The sequence below is a fragment of the Oryza sativa genome, chromosome 11, assembly GCF_034140825.1.
Source record: "Oryza sativa Japonica Group chromosome 11, ASM3414082v1".
NCBI lineage: Eukaryota > Viridiplantae > Streptophyta > Magnoliopsida > Poales > Poaceae > Oryza > Oryza sativa.
This window is the reverse complement of record NC_089045.1, coordinates 26,208,584-26,235,645: the sequence shown is the minus strand read 5'-3', so window position 1 is coordinate 26,235,645 and position 27,062 is coordinate 26,208,584. Positions and strand designations below refer to the sequence as shown.

Here is a 27,062-nt window from a genome sequence, read left to right as displayed (position 1 = left end):
AGGGGCCGATTCCCGGCGGCGAGAGCATCTACGCGGCTACGGGAATCCGATGCTAGCGTCGGATTGGGCGGAGCTACGCCGAGCGAGGCCGGCGACGAGCGGGTGCTACGGAGCTCGGGCGGCGACGGCGGCGAGCACACGGCGAGCGACGGCAACGGTCGGGGCGGCGCCGGCTAGCTACGGGGAGGCTACTCGTGCTACCACTGAAAACTAAGGGGGGGAGATGGAGCGAGGAGGAAGAACGGAGGGAGGCACTTCCGTGCGGGCGGGGCGCAGTGACGAGAGGCCGACGGCGCAGGAGTAATCTCTCCGGCCTCGGGCCGGGGAAGAGGAAGGAGAGGGCGCGCCCGGAGTCCCCTTCCGCGTCCTTGCTCGTGCCGGCTCCTCCGACACGCGCAACGACGAACGGTGACTGCGAACAGAGCACGGGGGCGGCGGCAATGGAGTGGAGGCGATGGAAGGAGAAGAGAGGGAGGGCGCCCGGGGCTTTAAGGGCGGCAATGGCGGTTTGGGAACCGACTTAGGGTGGTCAAGGCGCGAGCTGGCGCTCGGCGCTCGCGTCCAAATCGGCGACAGGGCGGAGGGAGGAGGATGACGCCGGCGGTGACGGAAAAAGGGGAAAAGAGGGAGAGAAAAGGGGGCTTGCCTCCTTGCCGCTTTGAGAAAAAGGAGGAGGGGAGCGGGGGCGTCACGGCAGAGGGAGGAGGGGCTCGGCGCGGGCGGCTCACGCGCGCGCGGCGCGCGGGCGGAGCGGAGGGGGAGAGGGAGAGAGAGAGAGAGAGAGCGCCAGGGAGAGAGGGGGAGATGGGCCGAGAGAGATTCGGCCCATCGAACCCGGGGGAGGCAAAATAGACTTTTGCGGAGGGATTTGATTTGAGAGATTTGGATTCGGGATTGAACTCGACGATAGATCGGGGATTTGAGATCTTGAGATGGCACGGACACTAGACAATAAGCGAAGAAACAAATTTCGCAATTAGGGTTTTTAAGAGATAATTTTCCCGCTAGGCGCCACGACGGAACGGGCGCTACAGGTGTTCCATAGGCTCGCTCCTGTGGATGTAATTAACCGGTAGTCTCATTGCTAGGCGCCGGGAATCAGCGGACTGCACGCAATCTCCAGTCAGCATACCTTTCCATTAAGCATTTCTCGCGAAGGCAAAAGGCGAACTCCTGCGGGAGCTCTCATGTATTTGTAAATATTTATGTCAATGAATCATGATTAATAAAATACAGGGTTTTCCTATTTCTGTGTGTTTGTTGTTTTGTTTTCATCAATCACACGGCCGACGCGAGATGTCCCTATCGTCGATCGTATCGTCGACATTCAGTTAATTGTTGTCTCTCTTCCTCCATGACCTCACCATAAATTTCGATTACAACCATTAGTATAACGATCAAAGTTTAGATAGCTAGGCCAAATCTGTCCATTGCATCTGTACCAAATTAAAGCAGGGCCAACTCTTCTGGTTCTGGGGCCACATATATAGTGCCAAATTATCCGGTTTATGAAAACTGCCCGCTTTGTCTTGCCATGCCTCATCTTAATTTTGTACCGGTCTCAGGTGTTCATTAATGATTTTCTTTTTATTAGAACATTCAGAGACATATTGTGACCAAAGGGATCATTGGTTAGCGTACAGCTAACGTAGACTCAGTCATTTGCCTAATTTTGCCACAAGTGTGGCTTACAATTTGCAGGCCATAAAAAGTGTGTCAAAGCCACACTCTTATCTAAAGTGAGTTATCTAAAGTGTGTCAAACAGCCCTGTAGAACCAAGCAGCCCTGTAAAAAAAATAGTTAAGAACCAAACAGCCTGTAGAACATAATTGCGGTGTATTGCAGCCATTCCAACTCTTTTTTTTTCCTAATCTTCATTTCTACTATGTCAGGTTGGCTTGACGTATTCCGCAATTTGTCCAAAAGTAACATCAGCTTAATTAATTGGTTGTGTGGTCATATTTGTGTCTCACCTCCTAACCTAGTCATCCATAAACCAATGGAACAGTATCATTTATGCACAACCTAGAGCCTTCTAAATTTTGGATGGGTTTAAATAGGCCGGGCGGCCGCGCCATCTGTCCAAACACCAGGCTAATGTAGGCTAGTTTTGTAAAGTAAATTTTTTAAAAAAAATGTAGAGCCCACCTCCGTTTGAGTTAAAAAGGATATAATTGGCAACAAAATGCTGGCATGCAGCAGTTAACAGTCATAGAATTTTCATAGTTGTCAGCAAACAAAATGGTCGCAGTAAGAGAAAAGGAACACACATGGCGAAGATAGATGCAACATTAATCTCACATCCACTGCATGCCGTTTAAGATGCTAGCTAGCACACTCCAGTAAACTTGAAGGTACCCTTGATATTTATTTTCACATGCCAATTCATTGCAGTACAAATATGCACTAGAAGCTTGCACATTATGCTTCTGCGAGGAACATAAAAAAGAAGAAATGTATATATATAGTTGTGAGGAGCATATATATAGAGAGAGGGATCAGAAAACTAAAGGCGATGAAGATATATCCAGATCACACACACAATGTGTATTTTTCTCATCTCATCCAATCAAGGTGAATCCATAATGAAAACTACCAGTTATCCTATACCTAATAATCAAAAGGTATAGCATTATACTTGCGTGCTAACTTGACTTAATACTAATGAAGTTCCAAATATAGGCTATCTCAAGTTGGACATTGCAAAAGCCTTGGACAGGGTCAGATGGGACTATCTTCTTGACCTCCTTTGCAGTAAAGGTTTCCCGGAGAGATGGATAAATTGGGTCGCAAACATCCTTCGAACCTCCTCCACAAGACTCTTGCTCAAAGGCTCCCCGGGTACTACCATCAGGCACGGTAGAGGGCTCCGTCAAGGGGATCCGCTCTCCCCTCTTCTCTTTTTCCTGGCCATCGACCCCTTAAAGGCCATGCTAGAAAGGGCCATTGATCTCGGGTTACTCACCCAACTCAACGGGAGAACAGTACGCCTCCGAACATCTCTCTACGCGCGACGCCCACCAGTACGTTCGCTGATACGAGAAATTTTCTGATGCCAAAATAAATACATAAGGAGGCCGATCATTAGTGCATGGTCATAAGAATACCTGACACTGATGCCAGGTATTCTTATGATCCAACACTGATTATCTAGCACTTCAAGGCCTGAAAGCTATATGGAGGAGGATTTTGGGGCCTTCCTATTTTGGTGCTTAGTAAGGTCCCTGCTACTGTTTAGGGAGTTTGTTTTGGCGGCCTGCTAGAGATTCTGTTATATTTACTATCCATACTATACGTGTAAATTTTACTGGAGTATAGAGTGGATTTGAACTATTGAATTACTAGTATAACCAACTAGTGTAAGATAGTAGCGAAGTAAGTGTAACTCAATTGGTTGGGTTTCTTGTGCCTACCTGTGTTTAAGTTCTACACTTACATGGGTGCTTGAATTTACGATTGATTATTCATTCAGTGAGGCGCATGCGGTGATTTCGTCGAGCCCAAAATAATTAACATGTGTGCCACTTGGATGAATGTGCGTGTGTTGTGAGAGTTCTATATATGTTTGTAGTGTAAGATATATACTTACGGTGCACCTTTAATTAAGAAACTAATAATGGGTTTTTATTTTATTCGTTGGACTGTTTATGCCCATTTTGTAGCGTCGATTCTTGTTTCTGCTTGATTCTGTTGGGCTCCTCGATCAGTTGGGAAGAGTCCCGATCCGATCTGGCTGAATATATTTGGACTCTCGATCACGATGTAAATTATATTTAATCACCGTGCAATTAATTAAGCGTGGCTGACATATCTACACGATCAACCAAACCTGTTGCGTTGCACGCGATCTCCAACTAGAAGAACATGGCGTCCAACTCTCCGGCGACCTCCGACGCCGCCACCGGCGACGTGCCGGAGCCGAGCAGGTCGTCCAGCGTCGTCAAGGCAATGTCCGGGTACCACGTGCTCAAGATGGAGGGGTACGCCGCCGGGGTCAAGGGCCTCGGCGTTGGCAAGTTCATCGACTCCGGCAGCTTCGACGTCGGCGGCCATCGCTGGTGCATAAGATACTACCCCAAACGCAGCCCGGCCTCCCCCGGCGACGGCGACTGGATATCCATCTACCTGAACCTGTGTAGCACGGCCGCCGCCATCGGCGACGCCAATGCAAGTTTCACCATTAGTCTCCTCGACCAGGACGACGACGAGCATCAGCCGGTGGCGGCGCACAGCCGGAGCTGCTCCTCAACGGTTACCTTCTCCTCCGCCGCCACCAAGGCTTGGGGTTTCCCCCGATTCGTGGAGAGGAAGACGTTGGAGGAGTCGCCATACCTGAGGGACGACAGCTTCGTCCTCCGCTGCGACGTCACCGTCTTCAAGGAGACCATCATCGAGCCAGCTGCTCCGACGCCGCTCGTCGCCGTGCCTCCGCCGGACATGCACCGGCATCTCGGGAGCCTCCTCTCCGGCGGGCATGGGGCGGACGTCACGCTCCAGGTCGGCGACGAGACGTTCGCGGCGCACCGGTGCGTGCTCGCCGCCCGGTCGCCGGTGTTCATGGCGGAGCTCTTCGGCCCGATGGCGACGAGCCGTCACAACGACAGGGAGACGATCCGTGTCCACGACATGGAGCCGAGGGTGTTCGAGGCCATGCTCCACTTCATCTACAACGACTCGTTGCCCAAGGTAGACGACGACGAGGTGGTAGCCATGGCGCAGCATCTGCTCGTCGCGGCGGACAGGTACGGCATGGAGAGGCTGAAGCTGATGTGCGAGGACACGCTGTGCAGCCACGTCGACGCCAGCACGGCGGCTACGGCGTTGACGTTGGCTGAGCAGCATCACTGTGAGGGGCTCAAGGATGCTTGCTTCAAATTCATGGCGGATCCTGATAATCTCAAGGTCGTCATGGAGAGTGACGGCTATCTGCATCTGACAAGGAGCTGCTCTTATGTTCTTAAGAAGTTGGCTACTTGAATTGGGAGCTGTTAATTAATGAGGTTCAGTGGCATACCTTTTTTATAATTAATAAAGTTGATCATACTTTATTGTAATTACGTCCTGATTACTGTATACATTTTGTGTACAAGCTTCATTATGATACGAGTCTCCATATATGGATAATGCATCTTTGAAAAAAGAAAAGTCTTCAGAGTCCCTCCGTTCCATGTTATAAGACGTTTGGTTTATAAAAATTTACACATATATTTCTTTAGATAAATAGGGTCTTCCTATTTCGGGGGCTTTAGTAGGGTTTACTATTATTCAGGGGTTATGATCTGCGCCTGCTAGAGATGCTTTTGTGTGTACTATCCATACCATACATGTAAATTTTACTCATATAAAGTGGATTCGAACTATTGGACTACTAGCATAACCAACTACTGTTAGATACTTCCTCTGTCCCTAAATAAAAGGGATTTTGGTTAGATGTGACACATCCTAATACAACGAATCTGGACAGGCTTTATGTCCCGATTCGTTATAGTAGGATATGTCACATCTAACCAAAATCTTATATTTAGTGACGGAGGGAGTAGTGGAAAGTGAGCGTAACTCAATGGTTATGTTCTTTGTAATGAAACAAGTCTGCCAGGTTCAAGTCCTACACTTAACATGCGTGCTCGAATTTACGGTTAATTATTCACGCAGTGGTTCGTCAAACTCAAAATATATTGGTCAATCTTTCGGAGGTGCTTATAGTGGTGGGGTGAGTGTGCTCGTATTGTGTACGCCTGTGGCTGTACTATGTAAGATAGTAAGGTGCACAGTAAAGAAACCAATGGATTTTTGATTTGTTCGTGTGTTTATGTTCATTTTTTGTCGATGTAAGGAGCCAAATCCCTTAGCTCTCTGTTTGGTGTTTCTCTCGAACACACTAAGCTAAACGCACACACAACACAGTGTATATATGATAACAAGAACACACGAGACTTTTGGTGGCTCGGCTCTCACAGCCAACAACCACTACTGCGGAAAACCCTTTTGGTGTCGGTTGGAAAATCATCTTAGGTGCTGGTTTTTTCAATAGGCATCATGGAGGCGGCACTAATGACTCCAAGTGATTGGTGCCGGTTTTAACCTTTGAGGTGTACGCGAGACAAAAAAGGCTCGATCGAGCCGATGCATCAAGCGCATCCACCCCGCGTTGCCCCAAAATCTCAACTACAACATCAATTACAGACAATGAACTCCTGAATCAACCATCATCAATCACAGAAATTACAGACAATGAACTCCTGAATCAACCAACATCAATCACAGACATCACACAACAAACATTGAAAGAACAAGACCGACACCACCGCTGCTCACCGTCACCGTCTACCAGAACCGCCACTGCTGCCGCCGTCACCCCGAGGATCCACCGCCGCCAGGCCGTCACCAGACCACCGCCGCCTCCCCTCCCACCCAGTGGCAGAGCGCTCGGTAGGGTGAGGTTTGGCGCAGTAAGCCATACCTCGCCCTCGTCAGGGCCCGCGAGTACCCCTACCCCTACGGTGCGCGCAAGTCCCTGACGCGAGGGCACGAACGACACACCCGCTGGCCGCTGCCGAGACACGCGAGCGCAATAAATTCGCTGCCGAGGCACTGGAGCTATTATTGGGCCTCATGCCCACAACCTATGCCCATTGATGCGTCTGTGGTTTACCTATAGATGGCCAAAAGGCCCGAGGCCTGACAGCCCGGCACACGGCACAACATTTTGGTCCGGCCCAAGCACGACACGGCCTGACGGGGGTCGGGCCCATGTTGGCCCGGCCCAACCACCGGGCCGTGCTTGGGCCCCTCCACCGGCACGTTGGACCGGCTCGGCACGGCACAATGGGCCATAGGCCAGGCCCGGCACGGCACATAAACAATAGGGACTAAAAATAGACATATTATATGCCAAGGTTTAAGGAATAGGGTTGTAAATAGACTTATTTTAGCTATATATATGTCATCCCAAAGAGGAGGGAGGGAAAATAGACTTATTTTAGCTATATATATGTCACAGCCCAAAGAAGAGGGAGGGAAAATAGACTTATTTAAAAAAAGGCACGATGGGCTACTCGTGCCTTCAGGCCGGCCCGGCACGGCCCGACTACTTGTGGGCCGTGCTTGGGCGGGAGGCGCAGCCCATGGGCCGGCACGGGGCCCGGCACGAAGTGCCTATCGGGCCGTGCCAGCCCGATGGCTGGTGGCCGTGCCTAGGCCGGGCTGTGTCGAGCGGGCCTTTTGGCCATCTATAGGTTCACCCTTGTTATTGTGGTCAAAATGTTGACTAGCTGAACAACCCTAACTTCCCAATTCATCTTTGCTCATATCGGTCGTCGGCGTCGGAAGAGCACGGCGCGGGCGTGCAGCACATTGGCGCACCGCACATCGATCGTATGTCGAGTCCACCAGCGTCACGTGTCCAATGCCGTGTTCCTGCTCCCAAACCCCAGCCGTGTGCCCCTGTCCCGTGTGGGTTGGCAGGAAGATAACAGCTTGGTGTGCTCGTATGTGATTTGGATTAAATCTAAATTGAACCGTTCAATATATATATATATATATATATATATATATATATTGAAAAAGTGCCCGTGCGTTGCACCGGATGATTACGAAGTGTGTACAGTGACCAAAAAAAGTGTTGCTGAGGAACCTAGAACAGACTTTTTCCCGGCCTGGCCGGTCGGCCCACGGCCTTTTATGTACACGTGCGGGCACTTCCCACCTCCCCAGGCTGCAACCTGGGCCTGGGCCGGGGAAGCAGCCCCACGTGCGCCTCCACTTGAGCCAGATTCTGTCCAGCCAATGCCGGCCGTCCAATCTTAGGGTTTCGATCAGACGATCGGGCGGTGACGTCAGAGGGACAAACCCCATCCCTCCCAGCCGCCGGTGAAAACCCTAGCCTCCTCACCCCCTCACCGGAAAAGCGAAAATCGACGACGCCGGCGCATGCCCTCTCGCCGGTGTGCGCACTCGCCCGTGGGTGAGTGCGCGGCCGTTGAGTGGCCTTGCCCCGGCGCCCCTCCCCGTCGTCTCCCTCTCGTGACCTCATCTTCCGCGCGGCATCGGCGACGACTGCGGCGGTGGACTCCCCCTGCCCGTCAGCAACGACTGCCGGCGGGAGGTGGCGTGCAGGGGCGATGCCCTCCCCTCCACCGGATCTAGTGGGAGAGGAGGGGAGGCGGTGGCGGCCTGGCGGCCCAGCGGCGGCGGCGCCCTCCCCTCCGCCGGATCCAATGGGAGGGGAGGCGGCGGCGACCTAGCAGCCCAGATCTGGCGTCCCGGATGTGTCCCGGATCCAGCGGGAGGAGGGAGGCAATGGCGGCACGGCCTCCCCTCCGCCGGATCCAGCAGGAAGGGAGCCGGCGACGGACCGACGTCCCAGCGACGGCGGCAACGACGGCACCCTCTCTTTCCGTATCAATTTTTCTTCTTGTGTTCTTGTGCTCTTGTCTCCGATTCATACTTCAGTTTTATTTGTGCTCTTTCAATTAGTTAAGATGTGTTCTTGTGTTCTTTGTCTCTGACGGACGAAAAATCACCGCACAGACTATGTGACAAAATGAAAAATATAAATCTTTTAATTAGCCAAAACAAGAAAAAAAAGCGGTGTCACCTATATTTGATACTTTTTCTAGTGAGCAAAAGTAACAAAACAGTATGAAAATAACTTCGGTTAAAAACAAATATACTATGTGAAAATACACCGTAGCGAAGCACGGGCATTTTGCTAGAAATAAACTTCTTTTCTTTGCCCCCCCCCCACCGAGGGACCTAAACTAGACTTCCTTCGGCCGGCCCACAGCCTCTAAGCGCGCGCGGGCTCACCACCTCCCCCTTTCCCACGCCTCAACTTGGGCCTGGGCCGGGAAAGTGGGTGCCACACGCCTCTCTCTTGGGCTGAATTCGGCCCGGCCAACACCGGTCGTCCGATCTCTAGGGCTTCGATCGGACGGCAGGACATCGAGATCGGAGGGACAACCCCCCCTCCCCCGGCTGCCAACGAAAACCCTAGGTTTTCTCCTCCCTTCCCTCTCTCACGGCGGAGCTATGGCGCTCATAGGCGGCGCCGGCGCATGCCCCCTCGCCGGTGCGCGCACTCGCCCAAGGGGGAGTGCGCCGCCTTCGAGTGGCCTTGCCCCGGCGCCCCTCCCCCATCGTCTCCCCGCGGCGGCATCGGCTACGGCCGGCGGCGGCGGAGTACTGGCCGCTTGCATCGGCGACAGCCGGCGGCGGCGGTAGATCTTCCCGCGCGCGTCGGCAACGGCGGACTCCCGCGCGGTGTCTGCGGCAACCGGCTGTGGGGAGGTTAGGAATTTTCGCCCCTTTTTTTTTCATTCTCTGTGAAGGGTAAAATTTTCTTTTTCCCCCTTCTATTTGGGTTCTCTAAGTAGGATTATCCGATTGGATTTTGTATCGGTTTCGATTTTAATCTCAAATCGCGCGGACGGACGAACGCGTGGGCGAAGAAAAATCGCGCGGACGGACGAACGGACGGAAGAAACAGATTGTGAAGAAAGGAAAAATACTAATCTTTTAATTAGTTAATATATATATATATAGTTTGTTTGCTTATATTTGATAAATCTTAACTACTTAAAAAATCTGTAATTTTCTAGTCGTCACCACTCTTTTTCGTCCATAAGTCCGAGTCCGTACGGCATCCTCCCCATTCAAGAAAAATCGAACAAAAAAAGGGAGGGAGGATACAAGTTCAACACAAAAGGACAAATGCAGATTGGATTTGGACTCAAAACCAGATGGAATCAATATCATGGTTACAACAAGATTCCACAAATCTAACATGGAGGCGGCCCTCACAAGCTAGGCTCTTGGGTGTCTGGGTGTTGAGGGAGCCAGATAATCGACGAAAACACCGAGAGGCGATTCCCCATAGTGCGGCTCCCACAGGCGGCGATGTCGAGGAAGCAGGCGGCGACAGCAACTTCAGAAGGCGGCAACCAAAACTCAACCGACCGTGCCCTCGAGCCTCATCTTTGCCCACGTGCCTCCCAACGCCGGTTTCCCACCAGCCTCATCGCCGCCGTCCTCGAGCCTCCCTTGTCGCCGGATCCGCTGCCCACCAGTCTCATTGCCGCCTACGTGCCTCGGGCGTCACAACTGCCAATGGGCCATCACCGAGAGACGAAGGGATCCGCACAGGAGGGGAAGAGGTCATCGGATCCACCCCTCCCATCACCGTTGATGTGGCGAATTCATGCGAGAGGGAGGCAGAGAGACAAAAAGGGGATCCAGGCACCGGCAGTGGATCCACGCGAGCAGCAACGATGGCTTGGAACCGGTGATCGATCTGGTCGGTGACAACTCGGGTGGTGGAGGGAGAGAGACGAAGAAAGACGGGGAAAGACAGAGAGATGTGCATCTGGCCGGCGACAGGAGAGAGATGGAGAGAGTAAACTGGAGAGCGAGAGAGATAAGCCTAACTGACCAGACAACCGATATTTTTTTAAAGAAAAACTACAACAATAGTAGACTTGTTAATTGTGGTCAATTTTCTAGACTTTGCTAATCCACCGAATTGATTTTCGCTAAAAAATAATTGTTAAGGTACACGTACATACTTCACAGACTAGTGATATTTTTTAATACTTTTTATTGTTGACATCATAATCACCGAAACTTTCACTTAATTTTTTTTTTGAGATAAAAATTCCACAAGACACGACATATTAGAGTCTGCACGCTATATATCATACACATGTCACGATCAATCTCCACGCGAGTCTACTTATGATTTTGGAAATTAGATCGCGCGCTTGCAAAGCGGGTCGACGGATCGAGACGACTACCATACTATGAGTAAATATGGAAATGTATTTTTTTGATCCATCATGATTATCATTAGTTTTATGATAAGCTAACGTATTTTAAATACATATTTTTCTTTTGTTAATCACACAAATTTCATTCATCTACTCTTGCATGAAAGTGACCTAAGCGATTCACCGTTTGTTTCTTTCATGGTACAATCGTTACGCAAATGTGTTAGGAACATAGTTCATATCATACACGTATATGCAGAATAATTGTCTAGCAAAAAAGAAAACCTTTGTGATTATTATTGTCATACTAGATTGCTTAAAACATCCTTCAGTTAAACTTTATCCAACGCAACATTCGGTGCAACGCATGGAAATTTTGCTAGTATTTATGCAACTCACACATACAACAAGATTAACAGTCGATTCATGATCTTTTTTTCTAAAATTTTTTTCCGATTCGATCTGGCTGAAGCACCATAAAGACGGACAGGGGAGTCCCCCCTACACTCACAAGGCACATGATATCCCCGGAGCACCCTCTTCGATTTTTTCACTATATAAATGATAAACTAAAGGTCTTTATATGGCTAGAGGTTAGAAAAACTGTGTAATTGAGCCTCAATTTTTTATTCCTGGATCCGCCCCTGAAGACCGACCAAGAAATTTAAATTTTGGGATTCTGCATACGGAAAGGACGCAACCAAAGGAAAGAAGGAGAGAAGATAGATATAGAGATAGAGAAATTCATGGACTCTCATGTTCTCCTAATGGGCCAAGGAAACCCATGTTCCCCGTTCATGAATATTTAAGGGGAATAAGGTCACAGAAGGTCCCTCAACTTAACAACAAGATTTTTTTTGAGATCCTTTAACTATAAAACCAGAAATGTGTACCCCTAAACTCCCTCAAACCGTTCACCGGAGGCCCCTCGGCAGTATTTTTGCCCGGTTTTACTGACGTGGCATCCTAGTCAGCAAAAAAGTTTAAAAAATTACATGGAGCCTACATGTCAGTTGCATCCCAGTCGTTTTTCCTTTTTCTCTTCCTCTCTTTCGACGTTAGTGGGCGAGCGCGGCTGCAGCGGCAGCAAGTGGCGGGCGAGCTCGCGACGACCAGCGGAAGTGGGGTGGCGGCGGCAGCGAGCGAGCGCGCGGGCGGCAGCGGCGGACGGCGCTGTTGCACTTGAACCCGAGGCGGCGGAGGTGGAGGTGGAGGCGACGACGTCGACCTCCCCAAGCAAGCCGAGCACCCATGCCTTGGTGACTCTGACGCGTCGAACGGCGCGAGCTCGAAGTCGAGCCGCCGCACCGCTGGGAACGGTTGTTGGCCCAAAACCAGGAGACGTTGCCCCAACCGGGAGAAAGCCTTGCTACACCCTAAAAGCTAGCTCAAGAGGTGAGGGACTCCTTCCACTTTTAAGTTGGTTCAACTCCCCCTAGATTAGCAATGTGGGACTATTCCCAACAATCTCCCTTGAGATTAGCAATGTGGGACTATTCCCAACAACGGTTCTCTTCTCTTTTCTCTCTTCACTCTTCGCCGGCGGCGGGCAAAGCGGCGATGGGCGAGAGCGGATGCGGGCGGAGCGGCCGACAACCCCGGCCACCGCCGTCGCTGTCACCGGCCGCCAGCTGCCGACCCCCGCCTAATGCATATGAGCCATATGGTTAGCCACATATATAGATGCGTATATACACTAATACGTGCACAGTTTGCATGGCCCATGCATCTCATAAAAACCAGCGAGCTAGCTTCTTTGATAAATAGTAATCTTGTTTGCTTACCATAAAATGACAAAATATCGTCAAACATCGGTCACGGAGCAGAACACGAAACGGACGTCCACCTGCGCGACGCCGGCTGAAGTGCGTACGCGATCGAGATGCACGATGGTGGACTTCCTCATCGGCCTCCTCCGCGTGCCCGCGGGGCTCGCCGCGCGCGTCCTCGCCAGGCACGGCGTCGCCGCGCCGGGCTCCCTCGCCACGCTCTACACCGGCGCGCGCGCCCTTGACGGCGCCTTCTTCCTCGTGTTCCCGGGCCCAGACCGCCGCGACACCGCCCCTCCGCCCGCTGCCGTTCGCCCTCTGCGGCCGCGCTCGCCCGCCGCTTGCCGCCGCCGCAGCCGCGTGCTCGCCCCCTGACGCCGCCCCTCCGCCTGCTTCAGCCGCCGCCGCCCCTTTCCGCCGCCTACCGCCGGCGACGTTCTTGCCTCTTGCCTGGGTCGAGGCGCACGCCGCCGCCCGGCCTGAGGCGAAGAGGTCGCCGCGGTGCGCACACGCAGAAAGAGAAGAGAAAAAGGAAAAGAGACTAGCATGCAGCTGACATGTGGGCCCCACGTAATTTTTTATTTTTTTTGCTGATTAGGATGCCACGTCAGTAAAACCGGGCAAAAATACTGCCGAGGGACCTCCATTGAATGGTTTGAGAGAGTTTAGAGGTGCACATTTATGGTTTTATAGTTGAGGGATCTTAAAAAATCTCGGTGTTAAAACACCTCCGAGTAGGCCGCTCGTCGCCGTGCCACCGCCGGACATGCACCGGCATCTCGGCAGCCTCCTCTCTGGCGGACATGGGGCGGACATCACGGTCCAGGTCGGCGACGAGACATTCGCGGCGCACCGGTGCGTGCTCGCCGCCCGGTCGCCGGTGTTCACGGCGGAGCTCTTCGGCCCGATGGGTCAGAACAACAAGGAGACCATCCATGTCCATGACATGGAGCCGAGGGTGTTCGAGGCCATGCTCCACTTCATCTACAACGACTCGTTGCCCAAGGAAGACGACGACGAGGTGGTAGCCATGGCGCAGCATCTGCTCGTCGCAGCGGACAGGTATGGCGTGGAGAGGCTGAAGCTGATCTGCGAGGACACGCTGTGCAGCCACGTCGACGCCAGCACGGCAGGGACGACGTTGGCGTTGGCTGAGCAGCATCACTGTGAGGGGCTCAAGGAGGCTTGCTTCAAGGTCGTCATGGAGAGTGAAACACTTCAAGTTAAAGTCAATCAAGCAGTTCATCGTGCCTTATCCAATCCATCTGGAGTTCTGTTGAATACATTACAAAAGTTGATAAAGAGAATGGTTGATGAGTTAATTGATCAAAGAGTCCATCTCTGGAGGCAAATTGAAGAAAAACAACAGTATCAGCTAGGGGGACAAGCACACCAATATCTGCATGATGAGTTATATCAACAATATCGGCCAAAAGAAACTCAAAGATATCTATATGAAGAAGATTGGGCCGATAGAACTACAAAATTAGTAAATGAGCAGGTTGGACTTAAGCCCAAGGAACAAACTTATATGTATCGGCTGCCATATCCTGAATGGTTTGATAGGGTTCCATTGCCACACCAATACAAGGTCCCAGATTTCTCCAAATATTCAGGGCAAGATGATATATCTACAATGGAACATATCTGCCGATTTTTAGCACAATGTGGGGAGGCATCGGCTGAAGAGGCTCTAAAAGTTAAACTTTTTCCATTGTCTTTGACTGGATCGGTTTTCACATGGTTTTTATCATTACCACCAAATTCTATCAGAGGATGGGTCGATCTTGAGAAGCAATTTCATGAATATTTCTTTGCTAGAATCGATGAGTTGAAACTTTCAGACTTATTATTGGTTAAGCAGCAAGAAGGAGAATCGGCTATGGAATATATTAAAAGATTTCGTAATATCCGCAGCCGATGTTATAGTTTGAGCCTAAGTGATGAGCAGCTAGCGGATCTTGCATTCCAAGGATTATCAACACCTATCAAGGATAGATTATTTTTCCACGAATTCAATAGCCTAGCTCATCTGATGAAGATAGTATCGACTCATGAAAGACTAAACAAAAGAGAGTTTCGAAGCATGAGTCCTCATACTCCAAAAATCGGGGGCATGTGTAACGCCAAAATTTGGTAGCCCCGAAGTCATCATCGGCTTAGAGTCACTATTGGCTTCAGCGTCTTGGTATCAGCCGATAAGAATTATCAAGTCATCAATAGTCGGATTTTTAGTAGATTCAGCTAAGAAAATTAATCAATTAAACAAAGTTTATCAAAAAGAGACCGAGTTTATGGAGGATGCAGCATGATAGTTTATGTATTAATTAGAAACGGTCGTTAGTTTCCTTTTATCTTTAGGAAAGTATGTTTAGTGTCCGATAAGTACTTAATGTTTTTCCTTTTATATTTAGAAAAGTTTGTATCGTGTCCAATACGAACTATTATCCATAGGTATAAATATATACACCCAAGGTCATTATAAACTAATATGTACACCCAAGGTCATTATAAACTATCTCCACAGATCAATACAATCTACTTTCAGCTCATCGGCACCCTTTTACTTTCGACGAGTTCTTGTTTCGAATTGGACTGCATCGGCTTCGATCTCTGATGAGGAGCAAGGCTTGTTACGGTGGCTCGCATTGTCGGGATTAGTTTTTGCATAGCTTCAACACTCTAATCTTGTCCTCGTAAGATGTCGAGGAGACAATCCATGTCCATGACATGAAGCCCCCATGTCCGATATGGAGCCGAGGGTATTCGAGGCCATGCTCCACTTCATCTACAACGACTCCTTGCCAAGGTAGATGACGAGGAGGAGGAGGAGGTGGTAGCCATGGCGCGGAGCATCTGCTCGTCGCGGCGGACAGGTATGGCATGGAGAGGCTGAAGCTGATCTGCGAGGACACAGCTGCGCAGCCACGTCGACACCAGCACGGCGGCTACGGCGTTGACGTTGGCTGAGCAGCATCATTGTGATGGGCTCAAGGAGGCCTGCTTCAAATTCATGGCGGATCCTGGTAATCTGAAGGTCGTCAAGAAGACTGATGGTCCCTTAACTATATAAAACCGGTCATCCGAGGTCTTTCGGTGGTTTTGACTCCGGTTTTGATCTACGTGGCAGTTGAGTCAGCGTGGGACCCATGTGGGCTCCACATGTCAGCTGGCCACGTCATCACCCTCTCTCCCTCCTCTCCGGTCCCTTTCTCTTCTCTCTCTCTCACTCTTCTCCTCGTTTGGGTTCGCAGCTGGGGAGGAGGTCGGCGGGGTGGACAAGCTCGGCGCCGACGTGCTCGTGATGGGGAGCCATGGCTATGGCCTGTTCAAGAGGTCACTGAAACAATCTCGTTTTCAATCTCAGAAGCTGTGAGAGAGCAGCTTATCTGCTTTGCATATCATCTGCTTCATACATGCTCGTTGATTTTGCAGGGCTCTGCTTGGGAGAGTGAGTGATTACTGCGTCAGGAACGCCAGCTGTCCAGTTCTCATCGTCAAGTAGTAGCGACCACTCACTCCAATGCTTGTAACTGTGCAGCAGCATGTGTGCTCTGTCCGGCGTTTTTTGATTTTTTTTTTTTTTTGCTTGTGTTCTGCTTTGTATGTCTACATTGCTTCGCATGTAATCTGCCGGAAGAGGACGTGCTGAGTGAACTCAGAACTCAGAACTCTGAAGTTATCCAGCAACCTGTATATAGAGCGTGGAGGGGACGCGGACGGCCGCGAGGACGACGAGCTTGACGACGGTGAAGGGAAGCAGCAGAAAACCGCAGCGCACTCTGCCGCCGTCCCGCCCGCCACCTCCCCACACCGCGGCTGCTGCTCCCGCACCCGCCGCCGCTCCCGCTCCCTCCTCACTCCTCAGCCTCCTCGGTGACAACGACAACCCGTTCCCCGCCGCTGCTAGCTAACGCCTCCGCCGACGACGCTGAACCCGCCGCCCCCACGTGGAGTGGTCCGGACTCCGGAGAACCACGTCTTGAGCTCGCGCCGCCTCTAGCCTGCGCGCCGCCTGGGGGAAGCTCGCGCCGCCCCGGGAGCCGCCGTCGCTGGCCGCACCATCCTCCGGCCACGCGCGCCACCGTCGGCGCCCTAGCTGCTGCAGCCCCATGTCCTGCGAGAGAGAGCGAGAGGGAGGAAGGAGAGAAACAGAGAAAGAAAGAGGGGAAAGAGAGAGTTGACGTGGACACCTGACTTGTGGGGCCCACGTGGGTACCACGCTGACTCAGCTGCCACGTAGACCAAACCCGGAATCAAAACTATTAAGAATCTCGGGTGACCGATTTTATATAATTAAGGGATCTCGTATATCTGGTTTTGCGGTTCGAGGACGTTTTTTTTATTCTGATGACAAGCTGAGGGACTTTCGGTGTACTTTTTCCCCAACTTAATTCCAACCGTTCAATTAGCCCACCAACAATTTGCACCTCAATCAATAACAGCGACACAAAATTAAGTTAGGTTGCCACATTTAGATATGGCAATTAACTTTTTGCCATTGAACTCACATGTCATAGACACATGTGAATCCACATGTCATTGAGATAGGGGTGGTAAATAGCACACAGTTAAAAGCCCCCTTATCCAACTGTCAACGAACCATGTCAAGGCCTAGTGCTAGTGTTGACTCCAGTGCAAGCCAACTGGTCTCCACGGTCCAATTATCCCAACAAAATTATGCCAGTTGCATACTTCCATGGCTAGCTACTACCTATTCCACCTGCATAAATACTCTGTGCATTACTACCTTCATGTAAAAAAGAATGGTGACTTCTTTGTCAAAAGAAAAAAAGAGATTGACTTAATAGTACGAGAAATTTTATGATACTTAAAAACGTATCTCGAGGTAACTAAATTTTACACTATTTTTTTTACCTCGAGTATCTGAAGGTACCAAATTTTATACTACAAGTTAAGTGTGGTATCTCCCGGTATTTTCTCAAGGGTGATAAAATTACCCTAATAGTATACCATGATAAACAATTTGAAAAAAAGATTGTGATACACTTAGAGCCAAAAGAAGATGAGCCCATTGAAAGCAGACCACATGTAATACCATTCTAAGGCTATTTTCGAAGCTTAAAGGTTCGGAACCTTTGCTCTCCAGGCATAGAAAACAAGATAGTTTATTAGCACATGATGTTTAGTAGTTTGGGAACTTAAAAATGGATCAATATGATTTTCTCTTGAAACTTTCCTTTAAAAACTTCTTTACTAAAAACATACTGTTTAGTAGTTCAGGAAACGTGCTTACCGAAATCAAGGAGTACACACTAGTACAGAACCGGCCATCCCAATCGGGCTATCCGTCACGGAGACAAGAGGCCCGTCATAAAGAAAGTCATCTTTGTCAGGCCACAAAAAGCCTCGTCAAAGATGGTCCGAGAGAGGTAGAATCTTAGTCCCCTTGGGTAGGGCCCATCACGGATGACCATCAACCGTGACGGGATGCGGTTGAAGCCCGTTAAGGTCATCCGTGACGGGCCGCAATAAAGGCCCGTTACCAAAGAAGGTCATCCATGACGGGCCTAGTGTTGAGGCTCGACAAAATGAGGATGAAGCCCGTCACGGATGAATCTGTTAGCGGCGAGGACGAGGACGAGGCTGTCGACCCCGCCGACGAGAGCCGCCGCCGTCGCCGCTCCTCCGGATCCCCGTCTCGATCCTCCTCCAGCTCCGGCGCCACCGACCCTGCTGACGAGGGCCACCGCCGCGGCTTCTCCTCCTGATCCCCATCTCCTCCTCCAGCTCCGGCGCCGCCAACCCCGCCGACGAGGGCCGCCGCCGCCGCCGCTGCTCCTCCTGAACCCCGGCTCCTCCTCCAGCTCCAGCGCTGCCGATCCCACCGACGAGGGACGCTGTCGCCACTGCTCCTCCTGCTCCCCGTCTCCTTCTCCAGCTCGGGCGCTGCCGACAAGGGCTGCTACCGCCGCTGCTCCTCCCACTCCCCATGCGCACCATGCTGCAGCCGCGCTACTCCTGCTGCTACTTCCACTGCTGGTGTTGGTGACGGTGAGGACAGCGACGTGAGAGAGGACGGAAAAAGTGACGGGAGTGGCATGGTTCAAATTTTAAAAATTTTCAGTGGCACCCAGCCGATAACGCGAATAGTTGTGGTATTTTTTTATTTGCTATATTTATAATGGCATGGATCAAATTTACCCTTTATTTATTGTATATATTATAAGAGAAATATTTTGAAGACCATATCATTATCTTAAACATCAAAAATTATGGAACCGAAGGGAGTAAGCCATATGCCCTTACGAGTTTCACTTGCTTTATCTTCCATTTATGTATCTCTCAACCTACAACCATATTTATTTGTTGAAAGCAACCACCATGTATCGTGTGCATGACATTGCCAATATATATGCATTCATATGCATGTTAATCATGAGCTATTGAATTATTACAGTCAGAGAATCAAATACGTACTACCAAAATAATATTGTTCCCTACAAAATTAATTGAGACCAATATAGTTAATTGATTTGGCGTAGTAATGAACCGAATAGCAATCATCTCAACAAATGTAGGCAGAAAAGGAGGCAACTAAGTGATGCTGCTGTTGGTTTTCATTTTTCTTCCTTTTGCTTTGTCTGACCTTTGTAGAACATGTCATTTCTGTTACTATATGGAAATGGGGGAAGCCGTGCTTTCCTAGCTCAAAAAGAAAAAAAAAATCATCTCAACAAACTTTACTTCTGGATCAAGTACAAGAGGCCTATTAAGGGAAAACATCGTATAATTTATATTCTTATTTTCATCTTGATACTACGGGCGTGCGAGTCATGGAAGAAACAAGTGCATTATCTAGTCGATATACCGAGTAATCAAGACATTCGAAGTTCCTCCATGGAAGTAGTCAGGCCTGAAAAAGTCGCCAGGCCATTTCGGTTATCCCAATCAGTATTTCCTTCAGTGATGAATTAATTTAGTAGTTTCAAGTTGATCAATCTCGATTAAATGATGTTAAATTATGATCCAAGTCTTGAAAAAAAATATGGATGGTAAAAGTTATGCGCAGGCCTTTAATTAGGGCACGTTTGCATGTATGGATACATCTGATATACATTAAGTAAAAGTATGCGTGCATGACATACTCACATCACTCATTATTGTCCATCATATATAAATCTGGGGAGATGGTGATACACAAAATGAGTTGCTTCTGCAAATTCCATGTGCTCTATACTAGCTGCAGAGTTCATATATGTCAAGCCCTTGTAGTTGAGGGCTGACTCTGAAGGAGCTTAAATATTAGATATGGTAAGTATTTAGTGATTTTGGTAGATCTTTGATAGTTTCCTTCTGATGACCTACAGAAAATACAAATTTAGGCATAGAAGTTATCAGCAATTTAGAAATATCGACCGCTGCAGACGTTCAACGTACGTGCATGTGTCGAGAACCCGGGGTTTGAGAGTCCATCAGCGGCATCTACTCCTAAAACAGACTAGTAATATGCCCGTGCTAAACGCTACAGTGTAAATCTATTTGTCTTTAGTAACTTTTAAAATTTCATGTTAGCAAAAAAATATTTTTCTATAATTTGTGCAATTGAGTTTTAATTTAATTATGTCGTTCATTAAATATATGTCACACAAGGTATAATAATACGATATTACATGGACACGATAAATCTTGCCAAGAATTAATTATATTTAATCACTTCAGTATACAATATAAGATTAAAAAACATGTTTAAAAAGTACATAGTTATTCCATTAATTTGTTGCGGGCAAAAACAAGTAAAATATAAAGCATTTGCTACATATATAGAATATACCATGCAGATATATTTTTATTATTACGTTCCAAACCAGTATTTTGTTGCAAATTTAATTAGAAAACATGTATTCCCAAAAAATTTTCTAAAATTTGCCAATGACAAAAGTACATATTTAGATAGACACACGTGTTAACATATAATCTTGTTATCAGCTCGGTGCAAACTAAAGCATGTAGCACGAGATGGTATGGAGAACATAATCATACAATATTCCATCTAAATGGTGATGGCGTGTTGTACAAAACAAAAGGACTTTGGTGAGTAACATTCTGATCAACAATTTACTATCTCTTATATTATATTTTCAAATTAATTTTGATCATGCAAATCTACCTTAGCTCACCAGTTTCTTCTCTTCTCCTTGGCTAGTAAGGACAGAGTAACAGGGTCAGATGATACACGTTTTGATTTTTGTCAAAATCAAACTATTTTAAGTTTGATTAAGTTTATAGATAAATATAGTAATATTTATAATACCAAATTAGTTTCATTAAATTAATAATTGCATATATTTTCATAATAAATTTGTCTTGGGTTGAAAATGTTATTATTTTTTCCTACAAACTTAGTCAAACTTAGTCAAACTTGAAGCAGTTTGACTTTGATCAAAGTCAAAACGTCTTATAACCTGAAACAGAGCATTCTTGAAGCATTCTTCATTCGCTGAACCATTTGGATACATTCTTGTCCGATAAAATATGAATCTACCTTAGTCCACAATAAACATATAATGTGAATTATGAACAGTTATTTGAACTCAAGACTAATGCAACATAGATTACATATCTAATAATATGATAGTTAAGGCAAATTACAGAACCTTTCATATAGCTTGATGGATGTTATATGTCACATTTATTTCAGGCAAAGTTAATTAGTAATATTATATTACCTGACAATAAAAAACATTTCTTTACAATTACATCTAATCACTTCAACATCCAAATTTAATATAAATGGATCGAATAGGCCACGATATATGCTCTCGAAATGAGCTATCTCATCTATATAAGTCCAGAGTTGAGCACGGCCATTTCACGTGTGACTACTTAGCCAGGCTTGCATCTTTGGCAGTTATCAAAGTATGTGCTACCTTCTTCATCAATTTAATTCCTTCTAATGGAGAAAGCTTCCTGTTTGCTTCAAGTCGAACATGAGCTGTCAAATACACATGTGAAAACGTTTAGCCATCAATGCATACGTACACTACAATCTTTCAGCAAAACTAATTCCAGGACACACTATGGGAGAGGAAGAGAAATTGAGGAATTTTATGGACCGATTCATTTGTGGTGAGCACAAATGGAGGAAACATGATTTTATTTTTAAGATTGCATTTTAGTTTACAGTAGATGTACACTGTAGCTAGTATGAGTTTATGACCCTATTTTCTGAATTTGGCATATGTTGTATCTGAATTTTATAGTATTGGACAACCATAATTCTAAAATTGCAAAATAAAATCGGAGAAATCTTAGTGTGCATACTAAGATTTTATTTTAGTTTTAGTTCTTCCATACATCAAAGAATTTCCATTTATTCCGATTCCTCAACAAATAATTATTTTTCTACTCCTTATATTTGCCCTAATTTTCTCAAAATTTGGACAGTGTTTAGTGTTTAACCTGAATTAAACTATATGTAAACATATTCTAGAGCACAAAATATGAGTATCACAACTTCCTACACCACTAGAGGGGAGCCGTCGCGCTGGCGGCGAAACGGAAGGGTGGCAGCAGGGGAGAGAGGAGGAGGTCGTGGCGACGATTAGGGTTTGCCGGGGGGAGTGCAGCGGCGCTTGTGGTGGCGGGGGAGGCGACGGCGCGCTGTAGGTTGGGAGAGGGAGGTGGAGCGATCTGGGTTGGGGGAAGGAGAGCGCGTTGGGGATTTTCGGTGGAGGTGGGAGGAGGAGCGATCTGAGAGGCGTGATTTTCGGTCGAGGGGAGTGGGGGAAATGCGCGCGGAGGTTGAGGGGGTACGTGGAACGACCTGTGGCGTTGGATTGGATGATTCTCGTCCGTAGGATTTGATGAATGAGTATGTAGGTGTAAGAATGAGTTGGTGAATAATAGGATAATATAGATAGATAGATAGATAGATCAAGCTCACATCGAGTTGTTTGGTTTGGATTAACACCCTCTCACCCATCAAGGCCTACTTTTTGAGAAGCAAAGTTAGTCAGATAATGAATACTCAAATTATCTCATTACTCAGTCAATCCCAATCTGGGCCGCCCATTAATGGATAGCTCGGACTGGATCATGGCTGGAAGAGAGGCTCACATAGGCCCAACTAATTTTGTATCACTACAACTAATTGACATCCATATGTTTAGTGGCCCCCCTATGCTATATCAGTTATTCAAAAACGTTCATTTAAGTTTATAGTTATACATACCCAAAACCAATTTAGGAGATAATTTGAACGATATTATAAAATTTAGAGGGTTAGACTTCTGGTTTTAAAGTTCAATATACTTGACCAACTTCTAATTAAAAATTATTAATTAGAAGCACAAGACATGCTTGATTACACAGTTTGTGCCACTGAAGCTATTCTTAATAGCATTGGCATAACACCCTCTATTTGGGTAAGCAAGGTGAGAGACATTTTGACAATTATAGATAGGATCATTAAGCAACATAGCTCTAGCTTCTTTCGCCATCTTGTCAGCCATCCTGTTGATCTCCCTGGGTATCCAAGTGACCTGCATCCAACTTTCAGGAATGGTGGAAAGAATTTGACTCCAAAAGGGCCTGAGACTCCAATGACCTGGATCTGCACCAAAGTCTTTTTTCCTGAACACTTCTGCAATTATCAGGTTATCTGTGAGGAAGGTAGTTTCAGGAATATTAAGGAAGTGGATTACTTGCATGGCTAAATGCATGGCAATAAGCTCCGCTTGATTAATATAGCATTGTGATTAGAAGTCAAGTGAATAAAGTTACCAATACCCGTTGAACCATCTTTCCAACTTGCATCCACATAACATCTATTTCCATTGAGATGATTTGAATATTTCAAATAAGTACTTACCATTGCCTCAGCACCATGACATACTTGAGACGGCTCCTTGTGTTTGCCCTGAAATTTAAATCCATTCCTTGCCTTCCAGATATGCCACATAAGAGTAAGAATTGTATTCAACGCTGCTAAGTTAGAACCATTAATTATTGGCAATATAAGCAATGATGTGAGCCATACAAGCATTAGGAGGGAAACTATCTATAGAAACATTCCTTGTTTAGTTTCCAAAATATTTTGCCCAAAAATGTCACATCGAATCTTTAGACACATGCATGGAGCATTAAATATAGATAAAAATACTAATTGCAAAGTTTGCATGGAAATCGCGAGACGAATATTTTGAGCCTAATTAGTCCATGATTAGCCATAAATGCTGCAGTAACCCACATGTATGTGCTAATGATAGATTAATTATGCTTAATAAATTCGTCTCGCGGTTTATAGGCGAGTTATGAAATTAGTTTTTTCATTCGTGTCCGAAAATCCCTTCCGACATCCGGTCAAACGTCCGATGTGACACCCAAAAATTTTCTTTTCGCGAACTAAACACACCCTAAGGATGTGTTCTTTCCCCCATTTTCCCAACCCATCTGTCTCGTTTTCCGCGTGCACGCTTTTCAAACAGCTAAATACTGTGATTTATAAAAAACTTTCTATATGAAAGTTGTTTTAAAAAATTATATTAATCCATTTTTTAAAAAATTAGTTAATACTTAATTAATCATACAATAATACGAGCTTCATTTGGCGTGCTAGGGAGGAGGGGTTGGGAACCGCTGCTCATGAGGGAGAGGGCGGCGCACTGCCACTCACCGGTGGGGAGGGTGCCACCGCCACTTGCTCTTGGGGAGAAGCTAGGCGCCGCCGCAACTCTCCTTCGCGAGTGGATAAGGGAGAATGAGAGGGAGAAGGAGAGGGTTCTCACGAGTGGATAAGGGTGAGGGAGAGGACTCGGTCGGGCGAGAGGATAAGAATGACAGAGGCTCGACTCGTCTCGAATTTTTGGTACCGGTGTTTTAATTAACTGATACCATAATATATTGAAGGTGCCCTTTTTAAAAAAGATGTTTTTTTAAAAAAAAAAAAAACCATAACTATGGTATTGGTGTTGATTTTCTCTAGAACTAGCATCTATAGTTGCTTAAAGGTACTGGGTGTATATTTTTCAGTCCATGGAGGTGGGAAAAGATCTATATAAGATGCCGATTTTAGTATTTTATGTGTCGGTTTTAGTATTTCCGGTACCTATAGTGCTGTTCCTTTTGTTTGTTTTGTAGTCGTGTTATGTGCTCAATTAAGCAAAAGACTGCTCATTGGTACTGCAAGATGAATTGATGAGAGTCTCCATGGCAACCAAGTTCACTAATTATCATGGGAAAAAAACTTACATACTGTACTCCACGTATTACTATTATATCTTCATAGAAGGAGAAAAGGGGTGGCTTCGTAGTAAAAAGACAAAAATAAAACCGACTAGCAAAATGATTTTACTTAATACAATAAAATAAGACCATTTTAAATGTTGAAGACCATTCTAAATGTTTTCTTCTGCACAGAACTAAAAGTGGATCATTTTAAATGCTTTCTCAGGTATAGAGTCGTCATTATTATTCAGAATAGGACATGATATCAGAAGAATTTGTATAAACTAATAAGTGTGCTCTCTACACTTGCTATATATATATATATATGCGGTAGTTTCACACACTCCACCAGAAAACATGCCTCTTACAACTGGACATTCCCTACTTCGGAGTTCGGAACTTATGTTTGGGAGGCATCTGGAATAACACATGTCGTCACTTGACCTTTCCAAGCCTAGGCATTTTCTCTTGGCATGCTGTGCAGCTTATTCCAGGAAACATTATATTGAACTTTAGTAGAGGAATTGCATATTAAAGTTTTTCTTGAAGTAAGTCAAGTAAATATTTTTGGTGACAGGCTACATTTGGGATAGCAGGGATACCGTCTAGTGCCTAATGCGTGCCTTTGGATTCGAAATGGTCAGGCCTATCGCCCTGTGATTGTTATTTCTTTGTTGGGTTTTTGAAATATCACCTTTTGGGTTTTTGTTCATCGTACAGATTAAATCTTCGTGTATCTGACATCTTAGACGTGTGAAATCAAGCCCAATTTACAAGTACGATAAAGTTTTTTTTTCCCTGATATCAGTGATGATCTCATGAGCGCTAGCTTCACAGGTGGAATATGGCTTACAGGGAAAAATATTATTAATGTGCGGCTTCAGTTAATGAATTGCTACGCGCTGCATTTGAGTTGAATTGACTTACTGATCCTATTTTTGTGGGTAATGTGAAATGTTTATCATTGACAACTAGTTTAGTTTGAGATTTGCGAATCTTTAAGCATAGTTAAACTAAAGCAGGGCCCAAAAGAAAATATGTGAATGTGTACACAGTATAAAAATTGTATCACCCTTAAGAGGTACTGAGAGTTGTGAAATCTTTTGGTGTAAATTTTAGTATCTCTTAGTAGCTGAGATTGAGAGATACCATATTTTTAAAAAATATATTACTTCCTAGTACGTACTCAGGGACAGGACTTACAAAACCGGCGGTGACCGCGTGGTTATCGTGGTAATCACCCTTACCGACCGGTACGATAAATGTAAAACCGCGGTAACCCCATTAAATCTAAATAAATTTAAAAAATAATTATTTTTTTGACAAATTTTATATGGTTTCTTATAGTTTGCCATGGTTACCGCGTAATAACCGTGCGTACTGCCGGGGTGCGGTAACCCCACCCTCAGGGTAAGGAAATCCCTGCTCAGACACCATAAAACCAACACTGATCGGAAATACGAATACGGCCCAAAAGACTCAACATGCATAGTATTGTAACATCGCTTGTTTCTCTACTTGCGATTCATATCCATAGGCATGGGAGGCGTTTGGAACCTCGAATTGAATTTACATCGGTATCTACTATCAGTTCTCCAAATGGAAACATAGACAGTAGATCTTCAAATTTGTTGATCTAGCCATAGTTCACAGTGCTGCCTGGCACGCGGTGTGTGAAGTGAACTCTGTCTCATCGTCGTTGGGAGCCTATAGGACTCAACGCAAGCATTAGTGACTTAATTAAAGACCTAATGACCTTCCGGCTTCTGCGGTAATTAAGTGGTTGGTCAAGAAAAAACACTTACCGCGATGACTTAGGGAAAGGCTTCAGAATGATTGTTCCTAGGGAAAATAGGAGTAAGCTGGTAGTTGCATGTGCTCGATGATAGAGGGGGGATTGTTTTTCAAAAAGACGTGTATAAAAAATTATTCACAAACTTCTTAGATTGCTTGTTGTGAGTACATCTTGTTTTTCCATATCATATCTTTGCTTGTTAAGCGATGCCGGTGTTATCTACTAGTAGTATTGTTAGAAATGATCAGAACCATTCGTTATTAAGGATAAATTAGTAATTTACTAATATAGTGATTAGGAGTAACTTTATCATTTATGTTTTTTCATCTAAGATCGATATGTGGTCATCCATTTCGCTAGCATCACTCATATTCCATCAGCTGGAGCCAAAGAAAAAAAAAGAGAGAGGAAAAAAGGTTTAGTCACTGCTAAGTGATGATTATACCCCTCCACATTTCTTTTTTAACAATAATACCCCTTCACATTTCTCTTACCGCTAACTAGAGTGGTAGTACAAATAGATTTAAACCCTTCGATCAAATGAG

At 46.5% G+C, this 27,062-nt stretch overlaps 2 protein-coding genes across 2 annotated transcripts; both read left to right on the top strand.

The window, feature by feature from the left end:
* Window positions 1-3,865: 3,865 nt before the first annotated feature.
* LOC4350951 (BTB/POZ and MATH domain-containing protein 1) lies at window positions 3,866-4,978 on the top strand. Its single transcript, XM_066305151.1, has one exon. It carries the CDS (start codon window positions 3,866-3,868, stop codon window positions 4,976-4,978), a length of 1,113 nt encoding a protein of 370 aa, XP_066161248.1.
* Window positions 4,979-8,969: 3,991 nt separating this feature from the next.
* Window positions 8,970-16,219, top strand: LOC9266845 (uncharacterized). Its single transcript, XM_015760174.3, has 3 exons — window positions 8,970-9,289; window positions 15,788-15,869; window positions 15,969-16,219. Exons 1-3 carry the CDS (start codon window positions 9,058-9,060, stop codon window positions 16,036-16,038), a joined length of 384 nt encoding a protein of 127 aa, XP_015615660.1. The 5' UTR covers window positions 8,970-9,057; the 3' UTR covers window positions 16,039-16,219.
* Window positions 16,220-27,062: the final 10,843 nt, after the last annotated feature.

What these genes read in the sequence shown, in the direction of transcription:
- LOC9266845 (XM_015760174.3), top strand. Translation starts at nt 9,058, where the DNA reads ATGCCCCCTCGCCGGTGCGCGCACTCGCCCAAGGGGGAGTGCGCCGCC. An exon ending in CGGCAACCGGCTGTGGGGAG is followed by an intron (nt 9,290 to 15,787) that starts GTTAGGAATTTT and finishes TTGGGTTCGCAG; the next exon opens with CTGGGGAGGAGGTCGGCGGG. An exon ending in GGCTATGGCCTGTTCAAGAG is followed by an intron (nt 15,870 to 15,968) that starts GTCACTGAAACA and finishes TTGATTTTGCAG; the next exon opens with GGCTCTGCTTGGGAGAGTGA.
- LOC4350951 (XM_066305151.1), top strand. Translation starts at nt 3,866, where the DNA reads ATGGCGTCCAACTCTCCGGCGACCTCCGACGCCGCCACCGGCGACGTG.